Here is a 19,950-nt window from a genome sequence, read left to right on the forward strand (position 1 = left end):
AGTCTGGCCTGCTCCCTTTTTCCCAGTAGCACTCAAAGTCCCGTTCTCATGCAGTCATAGAGGCTCCTTGATCAAATAAAATTTGGGCCCTGGAGTCCAAATGACAATGTAATCATAAGCAGGTGGGTAAGGAGGCTGCCCCCATTAGGCTGGTTTCATCACAACTTTTGAAATGGTTTATTTCAAGTCTGGCTTTCATCATGGAGACCAGTTTTTCTATCAAATGCACTGTTGGAGTAGATGCTTTAGCTTTTTACTGTCAATCATCTTTACTTAAGCAAAGCCTACTTACTACATATAGAATGCTATTACTAAATGAGGAGACATTTCATTCAGGGGAGACTATCCACTGTTTCTAATCGCGGCTGGTTCTTTGAGCAGTTATCTGAAATGGAAGTGGAGATACTGCAAGAGATAATTTTAGTAGATGAGGCTACCTTTTTTTCAGTATGGAAACAATGTTATTTGTTCTTGACTGGAAATTTGTTAACAAAGCAGAAGTTTTTTTTTCAGTTGAAATGTAAATTTAGTTCAACAATTTCAGCATCATGGCTATACCCTGGAAAAAGTACTTTGCTTAAACCACTGAAGGAAATTCAGGAACACATTAAAGGCAGAGTTAAGGCAGGTGCTAAGATTCTAATCTTGAAAGGGCCAAGAGCAGTCTTGTTATTAGTCCTTCTACTCCTATTTTAAGCTGGTCTCCTGAGGTTAAAGAATCTAGATCACCTATCCTGTTGAGTGTAAAGGTCTGCTGCTCTGAAGGCATTCAGTAATTGCATATTCAATGAGGTAATAGTTTTGTCCAAGGACAGTCTTGTTAATAGTAGTATAAAACATAAAGTTATAGTAATTATCAATTATTCATCTTCACAGGTTAATTGTCAACCCTCTTCACCCAACTTTTCCCCCCAGTGTTTCAAGATCTTTCTTAAACTTATGAATCCTTGAAAGTCAGATTTTTGAAGCCCAAAGTGAATGAAACTGTCTACCATTTCCTGATTAACTCTGAAAACAGTCCTGCATTCCTGCAAATAGCATAAGTTATTTTTAGGATTGAAATAATGACCTCACTTTCCCAGGCATGTAGCTTCAGCTGTTCTGACCATGGGCAGGTCAGGAATGTCAAAGATTCACAAATGAACTCATGTGAATCTCTGCATAAACACGGTACTTCAATGAGGACTGTGTGATAAAAAGAAACTATACAGAAAAACCCAAAACAAACCAACAACCATATTGTGTTTCCAACACTTTGAAATACAATACAAAAAATCCGCCTTTTTGGTAGAAGCATTCCATAGAACCTTTGGGGCTAAAATAGTTTTAAAAATTAGGACAAATTAAAATTACACTCAGTGGCCTGGTCTAATTTTAAATGACATGAAGTTATGTACAAAAGATTAGAACAGACATGGGGTGATGTTGGCAGGTATGTTATACTTTAGGATTTAAAGCTACCAAAGCTATCATATACATGTAAATTTTACAGGAAATTATTTTTAAAATTGGAAGGCAAAGTGCAGGAAACTCAATAAAGGCAGTTAAAATTGGATTTCTTTAAAAAGGGAGAAGAATGAATAGTAGAGGAGTAGGATTGTTAGGAAAACTGGCAGGAGTAAAGGGGAGGTCTAACAACCGTATTATTTTCTAGGATTTGCCTCACTACCATTCTTTCTTTATTTTTGGCCGCGCCGCGCATCTTGTGGGATCTTAGTTCCCTCACCAGGGATTGAACCCGGGCCCTTGGCAATGAAAGTGCAAGTGGAGTCCTAACTACTGGACCGCCAGGGAATTCCCACTACCTTTCTTTAGAAGTTGCAACCAAGGGCTTCCTTGGTGACACAGTGGTTAAGAATCCGCCTGCCAATGCAGGAGACACGGGTTCAAGCCCTGGTCGGGGAAGATCCCACATGCTGCGGGGCAACGAAGCCCGTGCGCCACAACTACTGAGCCTGTGCTCTAGAGCCTTTGAGCCACAGCTACTGAAGCCCACATGCCTAGAGCCCATGCTCTGCAACAAGAGAAGCCACTTCAATGAGAAGCCCGCGTACAGCAACGAAGACCCAACGCAGCCAAAAATAAATAATTAATTTAAAAAAAAATTTGCAACCAAGACCAACAAAAGCCAATTTTGGTAAATAAAGAAGTTTTAAACAAGTAAGTTTCTATCATAAAGTTTAATTATGGTTCAGAAAAAATTGAGTGAATAACTTTCTCTGAAAAAATATATCGACTCTTTGTAGACTGCAGTTATTGGGGGAGGGGAAGGTAGGGGTAAGTTAAACTACCCTATTTTCTATTCTGAAAATGACAAAAAGTCCCATTTCCAGTCTGAATTATAGAGATGCATGTGCCCCAAATGGTTGAGAATAAATACAACAAGAAAGGCAAAAGCTGTAAAGCTAAGGGCATGCAATAGGCTCTAAGAGAAAGTCTCAGAAATACCCAAAGTAGCAACAAGGAAAGTTTGGCTGGAATTTGAAGTTCTTTTCAGTCATCTTTGTCTTTCGCTCCATGTTTAAGGATGCGCGTGAACTCAATGTAATTGAAATTCCCCTTTTTGTCAATAGGTGCTTCTCTGTACAGCTCGTCCACTTCCTCATCTGTAAACCGATCTCCCATTGTGGTCAGCAGCTCTCTCAGGTAATCCTCCTGAATGGTGCCTAAAGACAAAAGAAGCAGGGATCAGAAGACACACTACTCTGAGGAGTAACTGCAAGGGGCACCTACGCTTGACTAAGCGTGGGCTGTATGTTAAGAACTAGAAGCATGCAAATGTATGAAGTATGAGGTCTTGACGTGCTAAAGCCAGCCTCAGCAGACAGCTGCCTAGAAAATGCCCTGTTGCTTAGTGACATTAACCTGCTCTGCTCTACTGACCTCACCTGACATCCATCTCCTGATCTCTTGATAACAGTGGCTAAGCCTATGCCTAACCACAAGCCATAAAGTATGATTAAGGAATCTAAGCCTCATGGTTCCTTAGAATAGCATGGTCACACTTATTCTACAAGTAAATACACTAAAATCATCATAAACATCGATAAAGTGCTTCAGTGGAAAGAATACTGAAGTCTTGAGGTCCAGTTTTAACAAGCTATGTTACTTCAGGCATTTCACTTTACCTCCTTCTTTTTCTTTATATGTAAAATGAGATTAAAAAAAATTTTTTTTAAACAAATCCAATTTTAGATTCAGTAACAAATATGTTCAGGCCCAGGATGTGCAAAAACACTGAGTAGATATTTGAGCATTAACTATGTTGCAGACACTGGGATAGGCATTGGGGGTATAGTGGTGAGCTGAGAGGAATGCTTTCTACTCTGGACTCGTGAAAGCAGGGTTCTCATAAAGCCTGACTGCACATAAGAATCATCCAGGCAGCTCAAAACAAAACAACCCCAGAGGCCACCCTTGACTTATTATCTGTTACTGATATTTTTAAAAGGCTCCCCAGTAAATCCCATGAGCAATCATGATTGAGACCCACTAATGCAGTAATCCAAAGGTAATAAATGACCATTCAAGCACAGAAATTCTGAAATTCATAAAGTAAAAAAAGAAAAATCTGACAACTTTCTTGTATGTGAAATTAAGCTAAAACATTGATAATATATTTCCTATGAGTTTAAAGTGTAAGGTCAGTTCACAAAAGAAACTCTAGATTTATGGATTGTTTTTGCTAATTCAATCCTAGATTAAAAAAAAAAAGTTCTCCAAATCTTAGCCTTTTAGCTTGTAGAAATAAATCCTCATCTCCAGCCAAGTCGTTCAACTATCATGTAAAATCATCATTGACTATGTGCAAGGGACTGTGGTAGGAGCTGGGAGGGGTTACGAAGATGGGAATGTAACGCTGGTGAAGACACAACCATTATCCTGGGAGCAGGGAGAGACTGATTAGAAATAAGCACACAACTAAAGTAGAAGCTCAGGTAGAGTACGTGCCAGTAGAGACATACATAAAATACTTTGGAGAGGGAAAGGGAGAGCTTTTAAGTTTTCCCAGAGGTCAGGACAAAATAGTATGAAAACACAGGTAAGGCTCTATAAAGAATGTGACCATTGAGATGACTTTGAAGAATAAATAAGACACTTTACTCTTTTATGGTTTTATTCCCTTCCACTAAAAAAGTAATACCCATTGACTGTAAAAAATTCAATCAATACACAAATGTTTTTAGCAGGAAAAAAGTCTCTTCTGCCTGCCCCTTCCCTACCCCTTCCAGAAATAACTGTTCAGAGTCTTGATTTCAAGGGGAAGGAGGAAGGAGGTGGTATAAGGAGGAAAGGCAGAGGCAGAAATGGTGGAGGTAAGTCAGGGCAACAACGCATGGAGGAGTCTGGAAGGAGGTTAGGAAGAGTTGAGGGTGGTCTACTTGAACAGGCCAAATGAGGTTCTATCGTGTGGAGCCTTGAAAGCCAGAGTGGGGAGACTATGCTTCCATGCCCAAACTATGCTTGGACTGTTTAGTCCAAGTAATGTGTAACCAGAGGGTGTACCTTCCTTCTTAAAAACTTGCCATGAGTTACCCCCCTTATCAGGCATGTATTTAGTTAACCTTTTGGGTGTCTTTGAGAGTTCACTCCATGCAGGCAGTAAGCTACTATCTCATTTCCTCATTTAATCCTTACAACAACCCTATGAGGTAGGTAATATTACTGTCCATCTTACAAATAAGAAAACAGAGGCTTAGAGAAGTTAAGTAACTCGCCTGAAATCACACAGCTATTATGCAGAATAGGATTATGAAACCGGGGCACCTGATTCCAGAGGGAAAGGTTAGATACCAGATCTAAACACTCTCAGAGCTGAGAGGTGCCTGATAAACAAACATAGGATTGTACTGGTATCACCGCCTACAGCAATTTAAACTTTTTCCAAGATTGCTCCAGTAAAAGATATTCGTTTGACACACATTTACTGAGTGCCTGACCCTTGTGGAATTATTCTAGTAAAGGAGTAACGTAAGTTTCCTAAAGAAGTTTCAAATATACCTATTAAATTGTAAATTAAATATTTAAGGGCAGAGGCAGTGAAGTGAGTGACTAACAAGGCATAAGCAAAACCTGGCCCCCAAAATCCCCCAAAACAGGTATGGTATAAACCTGAGGGTATTATATGTCATCATATTTCAAGTTATTATATATTTTAGTTGCCATAACCAAAAATTAAATCACTTGGTAATTAAAGGTTACCTCAGACTTACCAGTTGCTTCTTCATCAAAGCAAGCAAAAGCGTTTCTGATGACATCTTCTGGATCGGTGCCATTTAACTTTTCACCAAACATCGTGAGAAACATGGTAAAATTTATGGGACCTGGAGCCTCATTCATCATGGCGTCCAGATACTCATCAGTTGGATTTTTCCCTAAACAAAAAAGAGGGTCATATTTTAAGAGGGTGATAATTACACCACAAAACGCATCAACAATTCATCATGGTAAACATTTTGACAAGAAAGATGATCATTTAAACAGTTTGCTATTTGCATTCAAGATAGCAAAACTATTTGGAAAAAAGTCTTCTCAATGAATAGGATCCGTTTTAAGAGTCTGGAGACTGTGTGCTGTTCCACTGGGATGTCAGGAGGAGTAACACTGCTCTCATAATCAAGATCAGTGTTTGCAGTGCATGCACGTACACGGCTGGCCCCCAGCCTAACCCGGAGACTTGGCCAGAAATCTGCAGGTTGTCTGGGGACCACGCTTTGGGAAACAATGCTCCAGACTTTGAATCTTAGTGAACTGTAACATCATTAGATTGGCTTCACAAAGCATCATTAGATTGGCTTAAGAAATAAATATAAAAGGTGTTATAGAAATTCTATTTGATTTATTAATGTTAAAACTGATCATTACCCAGGGAGGCAAGCATATCATGCAAGTCTTCCTTGTCGATGAAACCATCTCTGTTCTGATCGATCATGTTGAAGGCCTCCTTGAACTCCTGAATCTGTGACTGGTCAAACATGGCAAACACATTGGAGGTTGCGCGTTGGGGGCGCTTCTTGGTGGTCTTGGTCTTTGCTCTTTTGCTCGACATGGTGGCGGTTAAATCCTAACAAAGAAGGGAAATACAAGAAATAACAAAAAGTAAACTGAACCAACCTTCCTGATATGTTTGAGCCACTTAGAGATATGTCTAAAGACTATTCCACAGGATAGTATCACTTGGCAAAAATCTCTCTCAACTAATCGATACCATTATGCAGAGAATCAATCTACAAAGAGAAAAACCAGACTCATGCTTTGAGTTCACTCATCCTTAGCAGTTGTGACGAAACTACGACCAACATCAAAGCTCAGAGAATTATCAACAAGATTTCCTGTCCCCAGTACTACTGGACAGCTGATTAAGGACCAATAACCCAATCTACTAGCTTAATAACAATACAGAAAACAAGAAACAAAAAACGTTGGGTTCTGTACATCAGTGCTATGGAGTACTGAGGGACACTAACTCATCTTCAACAGGTCTATCCTTCTGCAGCCCTAGCTGAAACCAGCCTCCCATTCTAACGTGGACAGAAAGAAGGAAGGAGGATTAACTGATGCGACAGGTCTTCATCTCCTAATCTTACTGCCAAATACCATTCTTCCACTCGCAACTAACATTTCTTATCGCACCCTCACTCCTGGAATCAAAGTACTTCAGGAAAGATACCTGTTAAAAGGCTAACTGAAAAAGTATAGAAAACTCCAAAGGTAATTCATCAATAATTAAGTTTTGTAAGTATTTCCACTCTATCCTAACCAATTTGTTGCACAGAGCTAAGCTAAATCACTTGAGGTGACTAAGTCCTCTAAACAAAAATCAGAGCACAATAAAAATTTTTAAAGCAATTTAGTTTTTAAAAAGTTTTAGAAGGCATTTAAAGAGGTATGGAAACTACCTTTGCTCTCTAATCTAAATTTATCCCTATAAAATTTAAGTTAAAAATAACGTTCAATAATACGTAAGATGAAGAGGTAATTTTCCTTTCAACACAATCTTTAATACTATAAAAATTTGTTTGAAGTTAAAAATCCCAGAGTCATCAGATAATAAAATTTTACCATACCATCTTTCAGAGCTGAGGTGGCAATGGCAGTCTGCAAGACCTCTAACCCACAAGACTAAGACACTGTATTCAGTTATATTCTTTGAAGCAGGTCTAAAATAGGCACTACTGATTTCACTCTCTGACCAGGACAACAATTTTAAAGCTTACGTTCTGAAAACAACATTTAACTATGATGTAGCAAAACACTATGCCCTTACTCTAAAAATAAGTCTGTGGATTGCAAAGAATGAAGTACTACCTAGATGTCAGTACTGCAAAGTGGCTTTAGAACACAACGCTCCACATGAGTTTCAAAACTTCTTACATTCTTTCCTTGATTACACCACATCAGCCAGGCTAAATTCAATTATGGAAATAATTAGAAAAGCTCTGACTCTGCCTCAGATTTTTTTTTTTAAGCTAAATTTTAGAAGGAAAGCTCAGATTTTAGAAGGAAATTCCACAAAGGAGAGTCACAAATTCCAGTCCATTAAATATAGCACTCCTAGGATACACTGGAATGTGTTGCTGGTAAGATATACCCTACGTGACATAGCAGTTATGATATATACTCTTCCCTAGTTTCCAAGTTTCCTTTAATTACCCTTTCATGAATGCATATTTTCACTCTGTAACACCTCTGGACGCAGTAAATCCCACTATTATCTAAACTATATGGAACTGTAATGTCCCCCTCTATTCTAAATGTAGTTTTAAAAACTACAAGGAGTTATAGCATATATGTATTATTCTTCCATCTCTTAAATGGACTCCAGGACTTGGGTTAGCGGTTGAGACCCAATGAGTGGCATATATTTACCAGTCCACATTTCTTTAATATTTTAGGTATGCCATGTCTTTGCAAAACAAAGCACATCTTTAAAAACAGTCTATTTTGTTTGACTACATTATATTCCCCTAATGATGCACAAATGCCAGTTATTTTAAGAACAAAGAAACTGATGAAAATTATAGGTCAAATGGTTGATACAACTGATTTTTTTAATCTACGACACCTCATAGGGCTTCCCTGGTGGCGCAGTGGTTAAGAATCCGCCTGCCAATGCAGGGGACATGGGTTTGAGCCCTGGTCTGGGAAGATCCCACATGCCATGGAGCAACTAAGCCTGTGCGCCACAACTACTGATCCTGCACTCTGGAGTCCATGAGCCACAACTACTGAAGGCCGCGCACCTAGAGCCTGTGCTCCGCAATGAGAAGCCACCACAATGAGAAGCCCGCGCACCACAACGAAGAGTAGCCCCCGCTCGCCACAACTAGAGAAAGCCCGTGCACAGCAACGAAGACCTAACACTACCAAACATAAATAAATAAATTTATAAAAAACAAAACAAAAAAACTCATAATACTCAATTTGGTGCGGGTCCTCTATACACCTTTTTAAAACTTAGTTTGGATTATAAAGTAACACACACCCACTCTCATTCTTGAATTTTGATGTATTTCCTATTTAGCCTTTTTACAGCTGCTTTTTTTTTTTTAATAAATAAATATATTTATTATTTTTGCCTGTGTTGGGTCTTTGTTGCTGCGTGCGGGCTTTCTCTAGTTGCGGCGAGTGGGGGCTACTCTTCATTGGGTTGGGCGGCTTCTCATCGCGGTGGCTTCTCTTTGTTGCGAAGCACAGGCTCTAGGTGCGTGGGCTTCAGTAGTTGTGGCATGAGGGCTCAGTAGTTGTGGCCCGCGGGCTCTAGAGTGCAGGCTCAGTAGTTCTGGTGCACGGGCTTAGCTGCTCCACGGCCATGTGGGATCTTCCCGGACCAGGGCTCGAACCCGTGTCTCCTGCACTGGCAGGCGGATTCTTAACCACTGTGCCACCAGGGAAGTCCCCTATTTAGCCTTTTTAAAATCATGCATTCTTTAAATTTGTAAATGCATTCTAACATAGTTTTTAAACATTATAAAGGTATTTTTGGGGTCAGCACTGACAGTGGTCTCACAGAATTTTTCTTTAGCCCATTCGATACTTAACCATCGACCTTTAATATGATCAGTAGAATTACATTCATGTGCATTAAATGTCATGAGCGCTGATTATTATTTAAGAATTAAGAAATGTAAGGTAGGTGTGCTATCTTCAAGGAGCTTAAAATATAGTTGGGGAGGCAACTTTAAAGAAATGAGATGATTGGTTCAACTTATGAAATGAGTCACACAGTTTTCATTCCAGGAGTATGGCTCTCAAGTTAAAACAATACGTAACAAAAATGAAAAATAACTCAAAGGTGGTACATGATTATCAAACATTGAGTTGAGAAAAGATCTTTGTTTCTAAAAGATTTCGGCGGGGGGAGAAGACTGAAAAATCCTAAAAGCTACAAGACGTCCTTAGAATTAAGAGACTTAAATGTTAGTCTTAATTCTAACAAATTAGGGTAGCTAATTCTACCAAAAACTGGTAGTATACCGTTGGGCAAGTTACTACATGGGCCTTTACTTTTTCAAGGAGGTTAGATTCTGATCTGTTTCCCACCAGAAACCCAGATCCTTTTAGTGATAGGGAGTTCAGCTTTGCAGTCAGTTATTTCAAAATAAGCAAAAGGTGTTTTTTATTTTCCCCTACCAAACTGAAAGTATGGGTGGAATAAACACTGGCGGAGAAGGAGCCAAATGAGGAACAGTGCTATGATCCGAAGGAGAAGATCACTGATGATAGATACTGTCATTGTCCTCCTAGCTACGATTCTAGTATGCTGTCCACTTTTACTCTCCCCAAACGAGTCAACCTGTAACCCTCTTCATGTAACAAGCCTTCAGCAAACACACAACTTTCATAAGCTAGGGCAAAATAAAATTGAAAATATTTTATTCATCAATGTAACTATTCTTTATTTAGGGTGGGAAGATTGCCATGAAGGCACCTGAGATTTCCGAGTTATGTCCTCACTCATCCTAAATTATAGTCTAGAGTGTATTTTTGAAGCATTTAATTAAAGATCTTTGGCATGAAGGGCTGTGTTGTATGGAACTTGAAAACCCACAGACTTGCAGAGCCAGCTTCTATTAAATATATAGAAGAGATTCAGTCAAAGAGATTCAGTTTACAGATCTGAAGGAGTATAATCTTGTCTTAATCAGGGAAGGGGAGTGTTGGTGGTAATGAATTTCTAGATTTATCCTTTTAGCTTGATCAAATAGGAAGAGAATCATTCAGTGTTATGACAAAAGGAGGGATACAAACTATGTAAGGAAGATGTTATTAAGTGATGGGGGAAATGGAAAATAAAGATCCTCAAAGAGGCTTTCCTCACACATCAAGGGCAACCAGAAGATTTTTCAGAATTTCTAGATACTTTGGTTTCATTTATAAAATGGGATTAATCCATACCAATATTACATTAGGTTACCCTAGTTAGAATCCTAGAGTCCAGCCTTTGTGGTGGTAATAAATGTAAACTAATCCGAAGACTTTTTCTACAGAACTAACACTCAAATTGATAGTATTCTGGAAATATGATTATATTCTTTAAGGAAGAACTCCCATTTTAGAAAACACTTCCTAATGTGAGAGCACGTAGTATGTGCTTTCCAAATCCAGACCAAATCTACCGTCTCATTTAATCAATGCACTTCTTTTTTTAAAGCTAAGTATATGTAATTTTTTGGTGCTAACCACGGCTTTTTAAAAGTACATTTTCAGGCTGGTGCTTCCGTTCCAACTAAAACAAGTTTTCAATTCCTACGCAAACTTCCGGTAGAAGGTAGGATTAGTTCCCTCAGACTGCCACACCCAAAAAGTTCTCAGCACTTGACAAAGGCAATTCTTTGTCGTGGTTCACTTGCCAGTAAAGCCTCACTTTTTTAAATAAAAAGCTTTTTCTGGTTAAGTCTTATCAAAAGCCTTCCAGAACATGAAACAAATCGTAGTAATTTTAGGAAACATTCACTTTCTTCACCTTTAGATATAAAACTTTTTGCACTTAAGTTAAAATCTCAACCTAACGCTTATTTCTGTTCCAAAGTTCTGTAAAGAACTGATACACTCTTTGATAAACCAATTAACTACTTTAAAAAGAAACACTTTGGGAAATTGACTTAACCCCGAGTCTCCACCCAAGAGTAACACGGTATTGTATTTTGGAGTTTTTCTGGAGCCGCAAACTAAACCCCGAACTCCTCTTTGTCCAAATATCACTTAAAAATAAAACGCTAATTACAAAAGTGGACACTGAGCTGAGGAAGTTGCTAATTTGAGGTGGTTATTCCCACTAAACGTAGCCACACAGCTGCAACAACAGCTGCAGCGAGGGGGAGGCGGGCGCACTGGCCTACAGTTTTTACGCAAACTCTCTTGAATCGGGCAAGTTTACGTTATAAACTAAACTTAGTCCCAGAGTCAGCTCCGCGGGGCTCGGGTTTCGCAGGCCTGCTGCCGCCCAAGCTCGCGGCGCCAGCAGACTAAGCCACACTTCCCGAGCTCCTAGTTTGGGCAAAGGAACGAAGTCGGCGTCTGAGCCGCTTCCGGCCGCGGCCTTCGATGCTGGAGCTGGCACTGGGGCTCGAAACCCAGGGACCGGCTGGCACACCTGCCCAGGTGCGCTCCCGGCGCCCGGGGAGCGCCACTGCCCCCCCACCCCAAGCCGTCCCGAGGGGATGCGCCCCGGCATGGGCCTCACGCGCCCGACCGCGAGCACCACTCACCCTACTCAGTCGCGAGAACCCGAGCGCTTCAGGGAACCCCTCGCTGCCCTGACTGCCGCTACCGACTCCTTTCCACTCCCAGAGACGCTGCAAACAACACTTCCGGCCTCCGCTTAGCGGACCGGAAGGAAGCGAGTCACCATTCTCTGCTAACAGTGTGAGCCTGGCTTAATGGAAGGGTGACGGGGCGGGGGAGTTGCCGGTGTGCTCAAAGGGCGCAGTTTTGACCAAGTGCACGGGAAGGACGTGTCAAGCGGGCAACTTAGAACGTAGAAGAAGGTGTAATGGTTCTCCCGGTCTGATGACTGAGTTTTCCTTTTTTTTAATACCTCTTCCTACAATGTAAGCTTTTCTTTCCCCCTTTCCTCTTGGCAAATGGTTGGCTCTGTCCTGTGGGTTTGCCCCTCCGCACATTCCAGGGCCAGGCCAGGGGCGGGGCCCGACAGCCCAAGTCCTTGTAGGGAAATCGCGGAGAGAGCTTCGTGGCCCACGTGAGTGGCCTTCGCCCCGCCCCAGAGCGCCCCGCCCTTGCCGCGGAGTAGTCGTGGGCCTGCGCGTGTGGCTCACCTCAGGGTGACTCAGGAGGCTCGGAGGTCGGTCCGCCTATCCCGAGAGGAGGCCTTTGGGCAAAAGATTTGCTGTGTACCGTGTTATTTTATGAAGAGTCCCGCCCCTCCCCACAGGAGCAGACATTTAGTCCGGAGGGCCCTCAGACAAGAGGCCACTATTTATTCGGCCCAGAAGGATTTCCTCAGGCCACGGGCGGCCGAAGACCTCTTCCCTGTTCAAAAACTTTCGCAGTTATGTTTCCCACCAGAGCCCCTCAGACCCCGTGAACAAGATAGCCTGACTGCGTCCGGCTCGAAAGGAAGACGCGCGACCAGCAGCGAGAGCTTCCTAACTTCGCCCCCGCCTCTGACTGTGGTGCGGGCGTGCGCCTGGTGGAAAGGGGGCCAGAAAGTGGGGCCTATTGTGCTCCGCTCTCCTTGCCCCGGGCTGGTTCAGCCAGTGCGTCTCGTTAAAGGAAAGCCCTCCCCAATTGTCTTCCTGCGTCCAGACTCCGGCGAGAGAGCCTGTGCTGCAGGTCCCCTCGGAGGAAGGGGTGGGCTGGGGCCGATGCCACTCCAGGGTCATCCTGGCTCCGGGGTCACGTGCCCGGTCTGGCTCACGTGGCCGGAACAGTTCTGAGGTTTGGGGTCGCCCTCGAAAGCCGCCCTCTCTCCAGTCACCCTGCTGCTGACAAGGAAGGTAAAAGGTGCAGGATAATATACTCGAAATACGAATAAGCTACACCTTCAAGGACCTCAGGAGCGTTTCGTCTCTTAACCAATAATATATTCCCAAGTTCACTTAGAGGTAAAGTCACTGAAAAATAAACAACTGCCCTAATTCTACAGCGTGAGTGAAACGAAGATGATTAGTTTACCAAACAGCCTTGGTAGTGAGAATCACTTGGGGTACTAGTTAGAAATACACAATCTTGGGGGCCTCATCTCCAACCCGCTGAATCAGAATCTTGCAGGGCGGGTCCTGGGAAGCCATCAGTTTAACAGGGATCTTAAGTGAGTCTTATCACCGAAGGTGGGGACACAGAGCGAGGACAGTTTAGGGTCTAAGACTAGGCAGTGAGGGCACAAACTCCAGATGGCTGAGTCGGGGTGGGGGGGAATGCAGATGGTTCTTGGAGACTGGCTTGGGCAGCAGGACGAGCCGCCTGCAGTGCTCACACCCCCACCTGCCACCAGGGGGCGCTAGAGCTCCCACTGCTGTCCTCCGGGAAGAAAACTCATCCCATAGGGTGAAATGGACGGTATAGTTGTCCCCTCAGGGCGGCAGGGAGCATCAACAGTCTTTTGCTTCCATAGTATGAGATAATTGCTTTGTCTGTCTGCTTTCCTTCCATTCAGGCAAGAGGTATTAAACAGCAACTGCATTGCCAAGCACTGTGGTGAGTGCTGTGGTTTATTTGGTTTTTGAAATAGAGCATAGTTTCTACCTCTGGGATGACAGGGGAGGGAGTAAAGGCACAGGGAGTTATCAGGGAACAAACGTGGAACAGAAAATTACAGCATAATTTGGTAAGGTTTATGGAAGGAGCACAGAGGAGGAAATCAGCCTGTGTGGGGACTTGTGGACAGTGTCCCTCGGAGGACTACTGAAGAGCTGATTCTAGAAGTCAGTGGGGAAAGAGAGGAGAGGGAGATTCCAGGCAAAGGGAGCAGCCTGCCTGATTGTCTGGAGGTGATCAGAGGGCCTGGCTGACTGACCACTGGGATTTGTGTGGTCCATGTTCATTCACTAATTTATTCATTCCCCAATTAACTGTGGGTATACAAAGGTTAGCGGTGTGGAAAAATAATATCTTGATAAAATGTTACTCAAATTTCCATCTAACGTTTTGATATTAAATTTTAATGATTGGACCCACCACCAAAGACCTCTCACTCTAATATCTCTTCCCTTGTGGACCCTTCGGGAGATCTTTGCCCTCAGGTGACAATCCCCTTTACACCTTGTCATTAAAAGTTGAGAGACCTGGGTTGGGTTTCACATCTTTCCTTTAGCCTACTGAGTAACCCTGAGGGCAAGTCATTCAACTGATCTGACAGTCAATTTTCTGATTTGTGAGACAGGATAACATCTGTCCTGCTTATTTTGTAGAGTTTTCTGATTAAATGAGTTTATATGAAAGTTTTCATTGAGTACAGTGGCTTTCAAATTTTTGACCACTCACAGGAAGAAATTTATATCACTAAGCAATACTTGACTGCCTGTAATACTTTCTAAGATTTCTATTCTTGTCAACTTTATGCCATTTAACTTTTTAAAATGCTCAAGACCCACTACATGTGAATTTATGATCCACTAATGTGGAGGTTCACAACCAGGGGTGACTTTCCCCCAAGGGAACACTTGGCAATGTCTGGAGACAGTTTTGATTTTCATAACCAGGGAGCTGCTACTGGCATCTAGTGGGTAGAGGCCGGGGATGCTGCTAAACGCCCCACAATGCACAGGACAGCCCCCTACAACAGAGCATTATTCTGCCAAAAATGTCAGTAGTGCCAGGGCTGGGAAAAACCATGCACTGATGTTTCAGGAACTCAGACTATATAGTATGCAATTATTTGGGGGTGCTGTAATTACACTGAAAGGGCACTATTGCTCCTGCCTCAAGGTGAGGCTCCTTCCCCCCACCCCCACCCCCGCCCTGAGATCAGATCTAAAGAAAGAAAAAAACACAGAAAGAAAAGGAACACACAGTTACTATATACCTGTTATGTACTAGGTATTCTACATAAGCATTTTTATCATTGAATTCTTACAACTACCCTGTGAGGTAAGTATTATCACCTCTGTTTCACAGATTAGGAAACCGAGGCTTAAATACTTTAGTGACTTGCACATGCACCAAAAGACAATAAAAGAACCAGGGTTATAGCTCATGTCTCTGCTTGTCCAGGGGTAAGATAGAAGGACAGGGGCCAGTATTTCTTGTTCACGAATCCCTAACTCCTAATAAAGTGCCTAATTATGCATGGGTGCCAATAAATATTCAGTAACTGGTTACTTGTTCAAGGGCACATAACTAGTAAGTGTCCTGACCCAAAGCCCACATTTAATTTTACTATGTTGCGCTCTCTTCTTTGGTCCAAGGAGGGGAACTCCATATCCAAACAACAAAGAAGCATAGCTGACTTGACCCTTGGTGTTTACTACCTAAGTCAATAATTTCGTAATGATCACTTGCAATTTTTATTGCATGTAAGAAACTTTTGAATGTTAAGAGACATGGCTTACGTTCTGGTTTTACCTACATAAGTGGAATTCTAATTCTCTGTACATGAAATAGAATGTAACAATTAGCATTAATTCAGTAAAACAGCAGGAGGAGCTTCTTTCTTTTAAATGAAGTAAAGGTGTTTGAGTTAATCTGTATTAACGTTAAAGTTAATAGCTTAAAAGCGCCAAAACTACAAGTAGTATATTAAAAGGGTATAGAAAATTCTACATAAATAAAGAATTGCTTTTTTAAAAAAAAAAAATCACAATTATTTCTAAATTCAGGAATGATATTAAAAAAATAATGTGAAGTTGAATTAAGAATTTTTGAGGAAAGTTATTACTTCCATACTAGTAAATCTGAAAAAATAAGATAGATAAATGCTTAGGAAAATTAAAATACTAAACAAGATGCAAGAAGAGAGAATATGAATAAACCAAACCAAAATAAGAAATAAGAATTACCTAGAAAATAAGTTACTGGGCTCTGGTATTTAATTGAAGAAATGCTGCTCCAACTACTAAAAGACAAAGATTCCTAATATCATAATATTATGGTTCATAATTTGAAATACATAGCCTAACATAGTTGATTCTAATAATAGTTTGTTAATGAATGAGTATAGTGACCAAATGACATTTTCTGAATTAATCTTATGAGGCAAAAAATTTTTTAAAAATACCCCCAAATAAAACTAATACCTAAACCAAAAATTATGGTTTAGGCTTGCTTCAATTAATTCTTTAGTTTCTTCATCTGGAAAAGAGTATAATAATGGTATTCATTTTATTCAACCATTGTATGGATTAGGTGAGATAGTCCATGTTAATTTCTTAGTGAGAAATCGACTTTGGTTGGTTAAGGCACTGAGATTTGGAATTTGTCGAGCAGTTAACCTAACCTGGCTAATTAATGTACCCATGTTTTGTCTACCTGGCTGGAGGAAACAAGCTGAATGGGCACACTTTAAATAATGACAACAGACATCAAGTGGGCCCTTGATGCTACCTAGGTACTCGTGACATTTCTCTATTTCTTTCATGCTCCTAATCTCTTCGATGTCAGTTTTATAACTTCTGTCTTCTCACACCTTCAATACCTTCCCCCTATCCTTGCTGTCAGTCCATGACCTTGCTTCTGAGTCACTGAGAAAGAAATGACTCCCGCGAGCTCCCACACCACCCACATTTACCCACCAGCCAGCATCTGTCCCCATTTGTTGTCTTCTCACTCCTCTTCTGCTAAATTGAGAGGAACCCTCCTTGCTCCTATGGAAAACCAGTTCCTCCATTTGCTCACTCATGTCACTCCAACAATTCTGCCCTCCCCAGCGTCATCAGGTTCTCTCTCTCTTTATTGGGTTATTCCCATCAACAAGGATGCTGTAATGTATCCCATGTATGGCAGGCTCCCCAAAGATGTCCACATCCTAATTCCAGAACCTGTGACTATGTTAGGTTACATAACAGAGGAATTAAGAATGAAATTAAGGTTGCTAACGAGCTGACCTTAAAATAGGGAGTTTATGCTGTGTTATCACCGATGGGCACAGTGTAATCACAAGCGTCTTAAAAGTAGAAGAAGGAGGCAGAATATGACAATCAGAGGGAGATGTGACCATGGAAGAATGTTCAGAGTGATGTAACATTGCTGGCTTTAAAGATGGAGGAAGGGGGCCATGAGCCAAGGAATGTGGATGAACTCCAGAAGCTAGAAAAGACAAGAAAACAGATTCTCCCCTAGAGTCTTTAGAAAGGAACATAGTCTTGCTGGCACCCTGATTTTAACCTAGTGAGACCCAAGTTGGACTTCTAATCTACACAACTGTAAGATAATTAAGTTGTGTTGTTTTAAACCACTAGGTTTGTGGTAATTTGTTATAGCAGCAATAGAAAACTGCTATAGTATAAACAAACACCAAAAAACCCCTCTTCCTGATGCACTTTCCTCCTCCAGCTATTGTCCTATTTCTTTGTTCCCCTTTATAAAAGTCCTCAGAAGAGTCACCTATACTCACTGGCTCTAGTTCTCTGTTAAACTCATTATAATAAGGCTTTTTTTTCCCAGCCACTCCACCAACAAGTGCTTATCAAGGTCACCAAAGACCTCCATGTCATCATGGCCAATTGCCAGAGTGATCACTCCCTCACCTTTGAAATACTTTCTTCTTTGCTTCCAGGATGCCTCACTCTCCTGGTTTTCCTCCTTCCTTATGGCTACTCTTCAGTCTCTTTTGCCAATACCTCCTAATTTCCCTAATCCCTCAGTGTAGCCCAGAACTCAGTGCTTGGCTTTCTTTTCTTTTCTGTTGGCGCTCCTTCCCTAGCTGATCTTATCTACTTTCATGGCTTTAAATACTACTTAGACATTGATCACTCCCAAGTGTGTATCTCTGGCCAAAACCTCTGCCCAGCACTCCAGACTCATGTATCTAAATATTGACTTGACATTTCCAAGAGGAGGTCTACCAGGCATCTAAACCTTCAGACTCCAAAACCTGCTCTTCCTGTTGTCTTCTCCAGCTTGGTTAATGGCATTTCAATCCTTTAAGTTGCTCAGGTCAAAAACCTTTGACTCATCTATGCCACCTCTTTTTCTTTCATGACCTTCATCCGATCTTTCAGTCAAAGTATCTCCAGGGTCTAGAGCAGTTATTAGCATATACCTATTGGTTAAGCGCTTCAAAATATGTTGGAATATGACTTAGTCTCACCAACTTTACTACCATTTTAGTGCAAGGTAACCTCTCTCAAGCCTGGATTTTTGCAATAGTCTTCTAACTGGTCTCCTTACTTCCACACCGCCAAAGAGTAATCCTTTAAAATGTAAACCAGAACATATTCCCTATTAAGTTCCATGAAGACAGGGTTTTTAGGCTTCTTTGTTTATTGAAGTATCCCTAAGGCCTGGAACAGTGATTATTATTAGCACATTACAGGCACTCAGTAAGTAAAAATACATATTGACTGAATGAAGAGCTGGAAAGTAGAATATAAGGGAAAAATGGTAGAAATGTGAGGCTAAAGGAGTAAGCAGAGACTGTATCCCAAATGGCCTCTAAGTCATTTTCTGAAGGTCAATAAGATACCACTGATCTGTCTTAAGTATGGGGTTAATATGAGCAGAATTGTGTTATTTTAAAATTGCTCTGATAGTTCAGAGGAGTAGCAGAGGGTAAGCCTGGGAGAAGGAAGAATCGGGATTTCTGACAGATGACACTGCCAATCACTGGAATGAGGAATATGGGGGAGAAGTAGTTTGGAGTGTGGGGTATGGTGACGGTAGGAAATGACAGTTAGACAGTTTTGGACGTTTTGAGGTAGCGGATTAGAAGACAGTACAGAGGCATTCACTAAAACAGCACAAAGAGACAAGAAGATAAAAGTATAAAAGAGCTGTCAAGAGTCAGGGAGGATATATTTTGATAATCCATTGTATATTTAATAGGAAATCCAGAACAAGATAAAAATGGGAATGATGGGAAACAGTATTAAAAGAGACAATGACTAAGAGTTTCCCAGAATTGAAAGAGAGTCAAAAAATCTTTATTCGGGTTGAAAGTGCACTGAATATGAAGCAGGAAAAATAGAAATAAATCTATGCCAAGTCACATCACAGTGAAACTTCAGAACATCAAGGGTAAAGGAAAATAGTAAAAACTTCCAGAGAGAAAAGACAAATGGCCTACAATGGAACAATAATTAGACCGGCAGTATGCTTTCCTCCAGCAACATTACCTGCTGAAGGTGTATTCAAAGTGCTGTGAGAAGAACCACTCACTCCCTACACAATGTGTGTGGAATTGATGTGCAAAATCCTGACACCTCTCTCCAAAGATTTCTGGATGCTGGTCTCTCTAGAAACTCTCAGGTCTAGAGACTGATCTTGCCTCTTATAATTCCTGAGGAGGAACATTAACTAAGAGTCACAAAATTGATTTCACAGTCTTGTAACATGTCCTGAATAGATATTCTGACAACTAATATTCTCAGCCTCTGGGATGTCTGCCAAAATTCTGAGATATCATGAACCTCACATTTAATGTCCTATTGCACTCAAAAATATTAGATCATTTTTGATTGTTCTCTGCTTTTTCATGTCTGTTTGACTTGCTTTCCAACTCACTTGTAAACATATCCTATATTAGTTTTACACTAGCTAAGTAGTTTTTCAGTGTATACTTTTAACAAACTAATGAATTGTTATTATTATTATATTTACAGAGCTAGGCACTCTGCTACGTGTTTTATTAACTCTCAGTCATTGCCCTGCAGGGTGGTTACCGTCATTTCCATTTTACAGATGAAGAACTTGAAGCTTAGAGAGGTTAATAACTTGCCCAAGGTCATATTCTGGGGAATAGAAAAGGCAGGAGTATTTATTGTTGACACATGCTAATCATTGATAAGAATGACTGTGTTAATAATTTGGAGTGGGAATATTTACCCCAAATGT

The 19,950-nt window shown here is 41.1% G+C and overlaps 1 protein-coding gene across 2 annotated transcripts; it reads right to left on the minus strand.

The window, feature by feature from the left end:
• Positions 1–1,219: 1,219 nt before the first annotated feature.
• LOC118880288 (myosin regulatory light polypeptide 9) lies at positions 1,220–11,868 on the minus strand. Of its 2 annotated transcripts, none has more exons than XM_036823881.1 (4): positions 11,712–11,868; positions 5,866–6,064; positions 5,214–5,375; positions 1,220–2,666 (listed from the first exon to the last, which is right to left on the minus strand). In XM_036823881.1, exons 2-4 carry the CDS (start codon positions 6,047–6,049, stop codon positions 2,494–2,496), a joined length of 519 nt encoding a protein of 172 aa, XP_036679776.1. In that variant the 5' UTR covers positions 6,050–6,064; positions 11,712–11,868; the 3' UTR covers positions 1,220–2,493. The 2 variants fall into 2 exon arrangements, with proteins under 2 accessions (XP_036679776.1, XP_036679775.1); XM_036823880.1 differs by lacking the exon at positions 11,712–11,868 and adding an exon at positions 7,068–7,167 and having other exon boundaries at positions 2,162–2,666.
• Positions 11,869–19,950: the final 8,082 nt, after the last annotated feature.

This window comes from Balaenoptera musculus, chromosome 14 (assembly GCF_009873245.2).
Source record: "Balaenoptera musculus isolate JJ_BM4_2016_0621 chromosome 14, mBalMus1.pri.v3, whole genome shotgun sequence".
In the NCBI taxonomy this organism is placed as follows: domain Eukaryota; kingdom Metazoa; phylum Chordata; class Mammalia; order Artiodactyla; family Balaenopteridae; genus Balaenoptera; species Balaenoptera musculus.

Excerpts from the sequence above, each read along its gene's own strand:
- LOC118880288 (XM_036823880.1), bottom strand. Across the intron at positions 5,376-5,865 it reads TGATATGCTTGCCTCCCTGG|GGAAAAATCCAACTGATGAG; the intron begins GTAATGATCAGT and ends TTTTTTGTTTAG. Across the intron at positions 2,667-5,213 it reads CTTTGATGAAGAAGCAACTG|GCACCATTCAGGAGGATTAC; the intron begins GTAAGTCTGAGG and ends TTTTGTCTTTAG.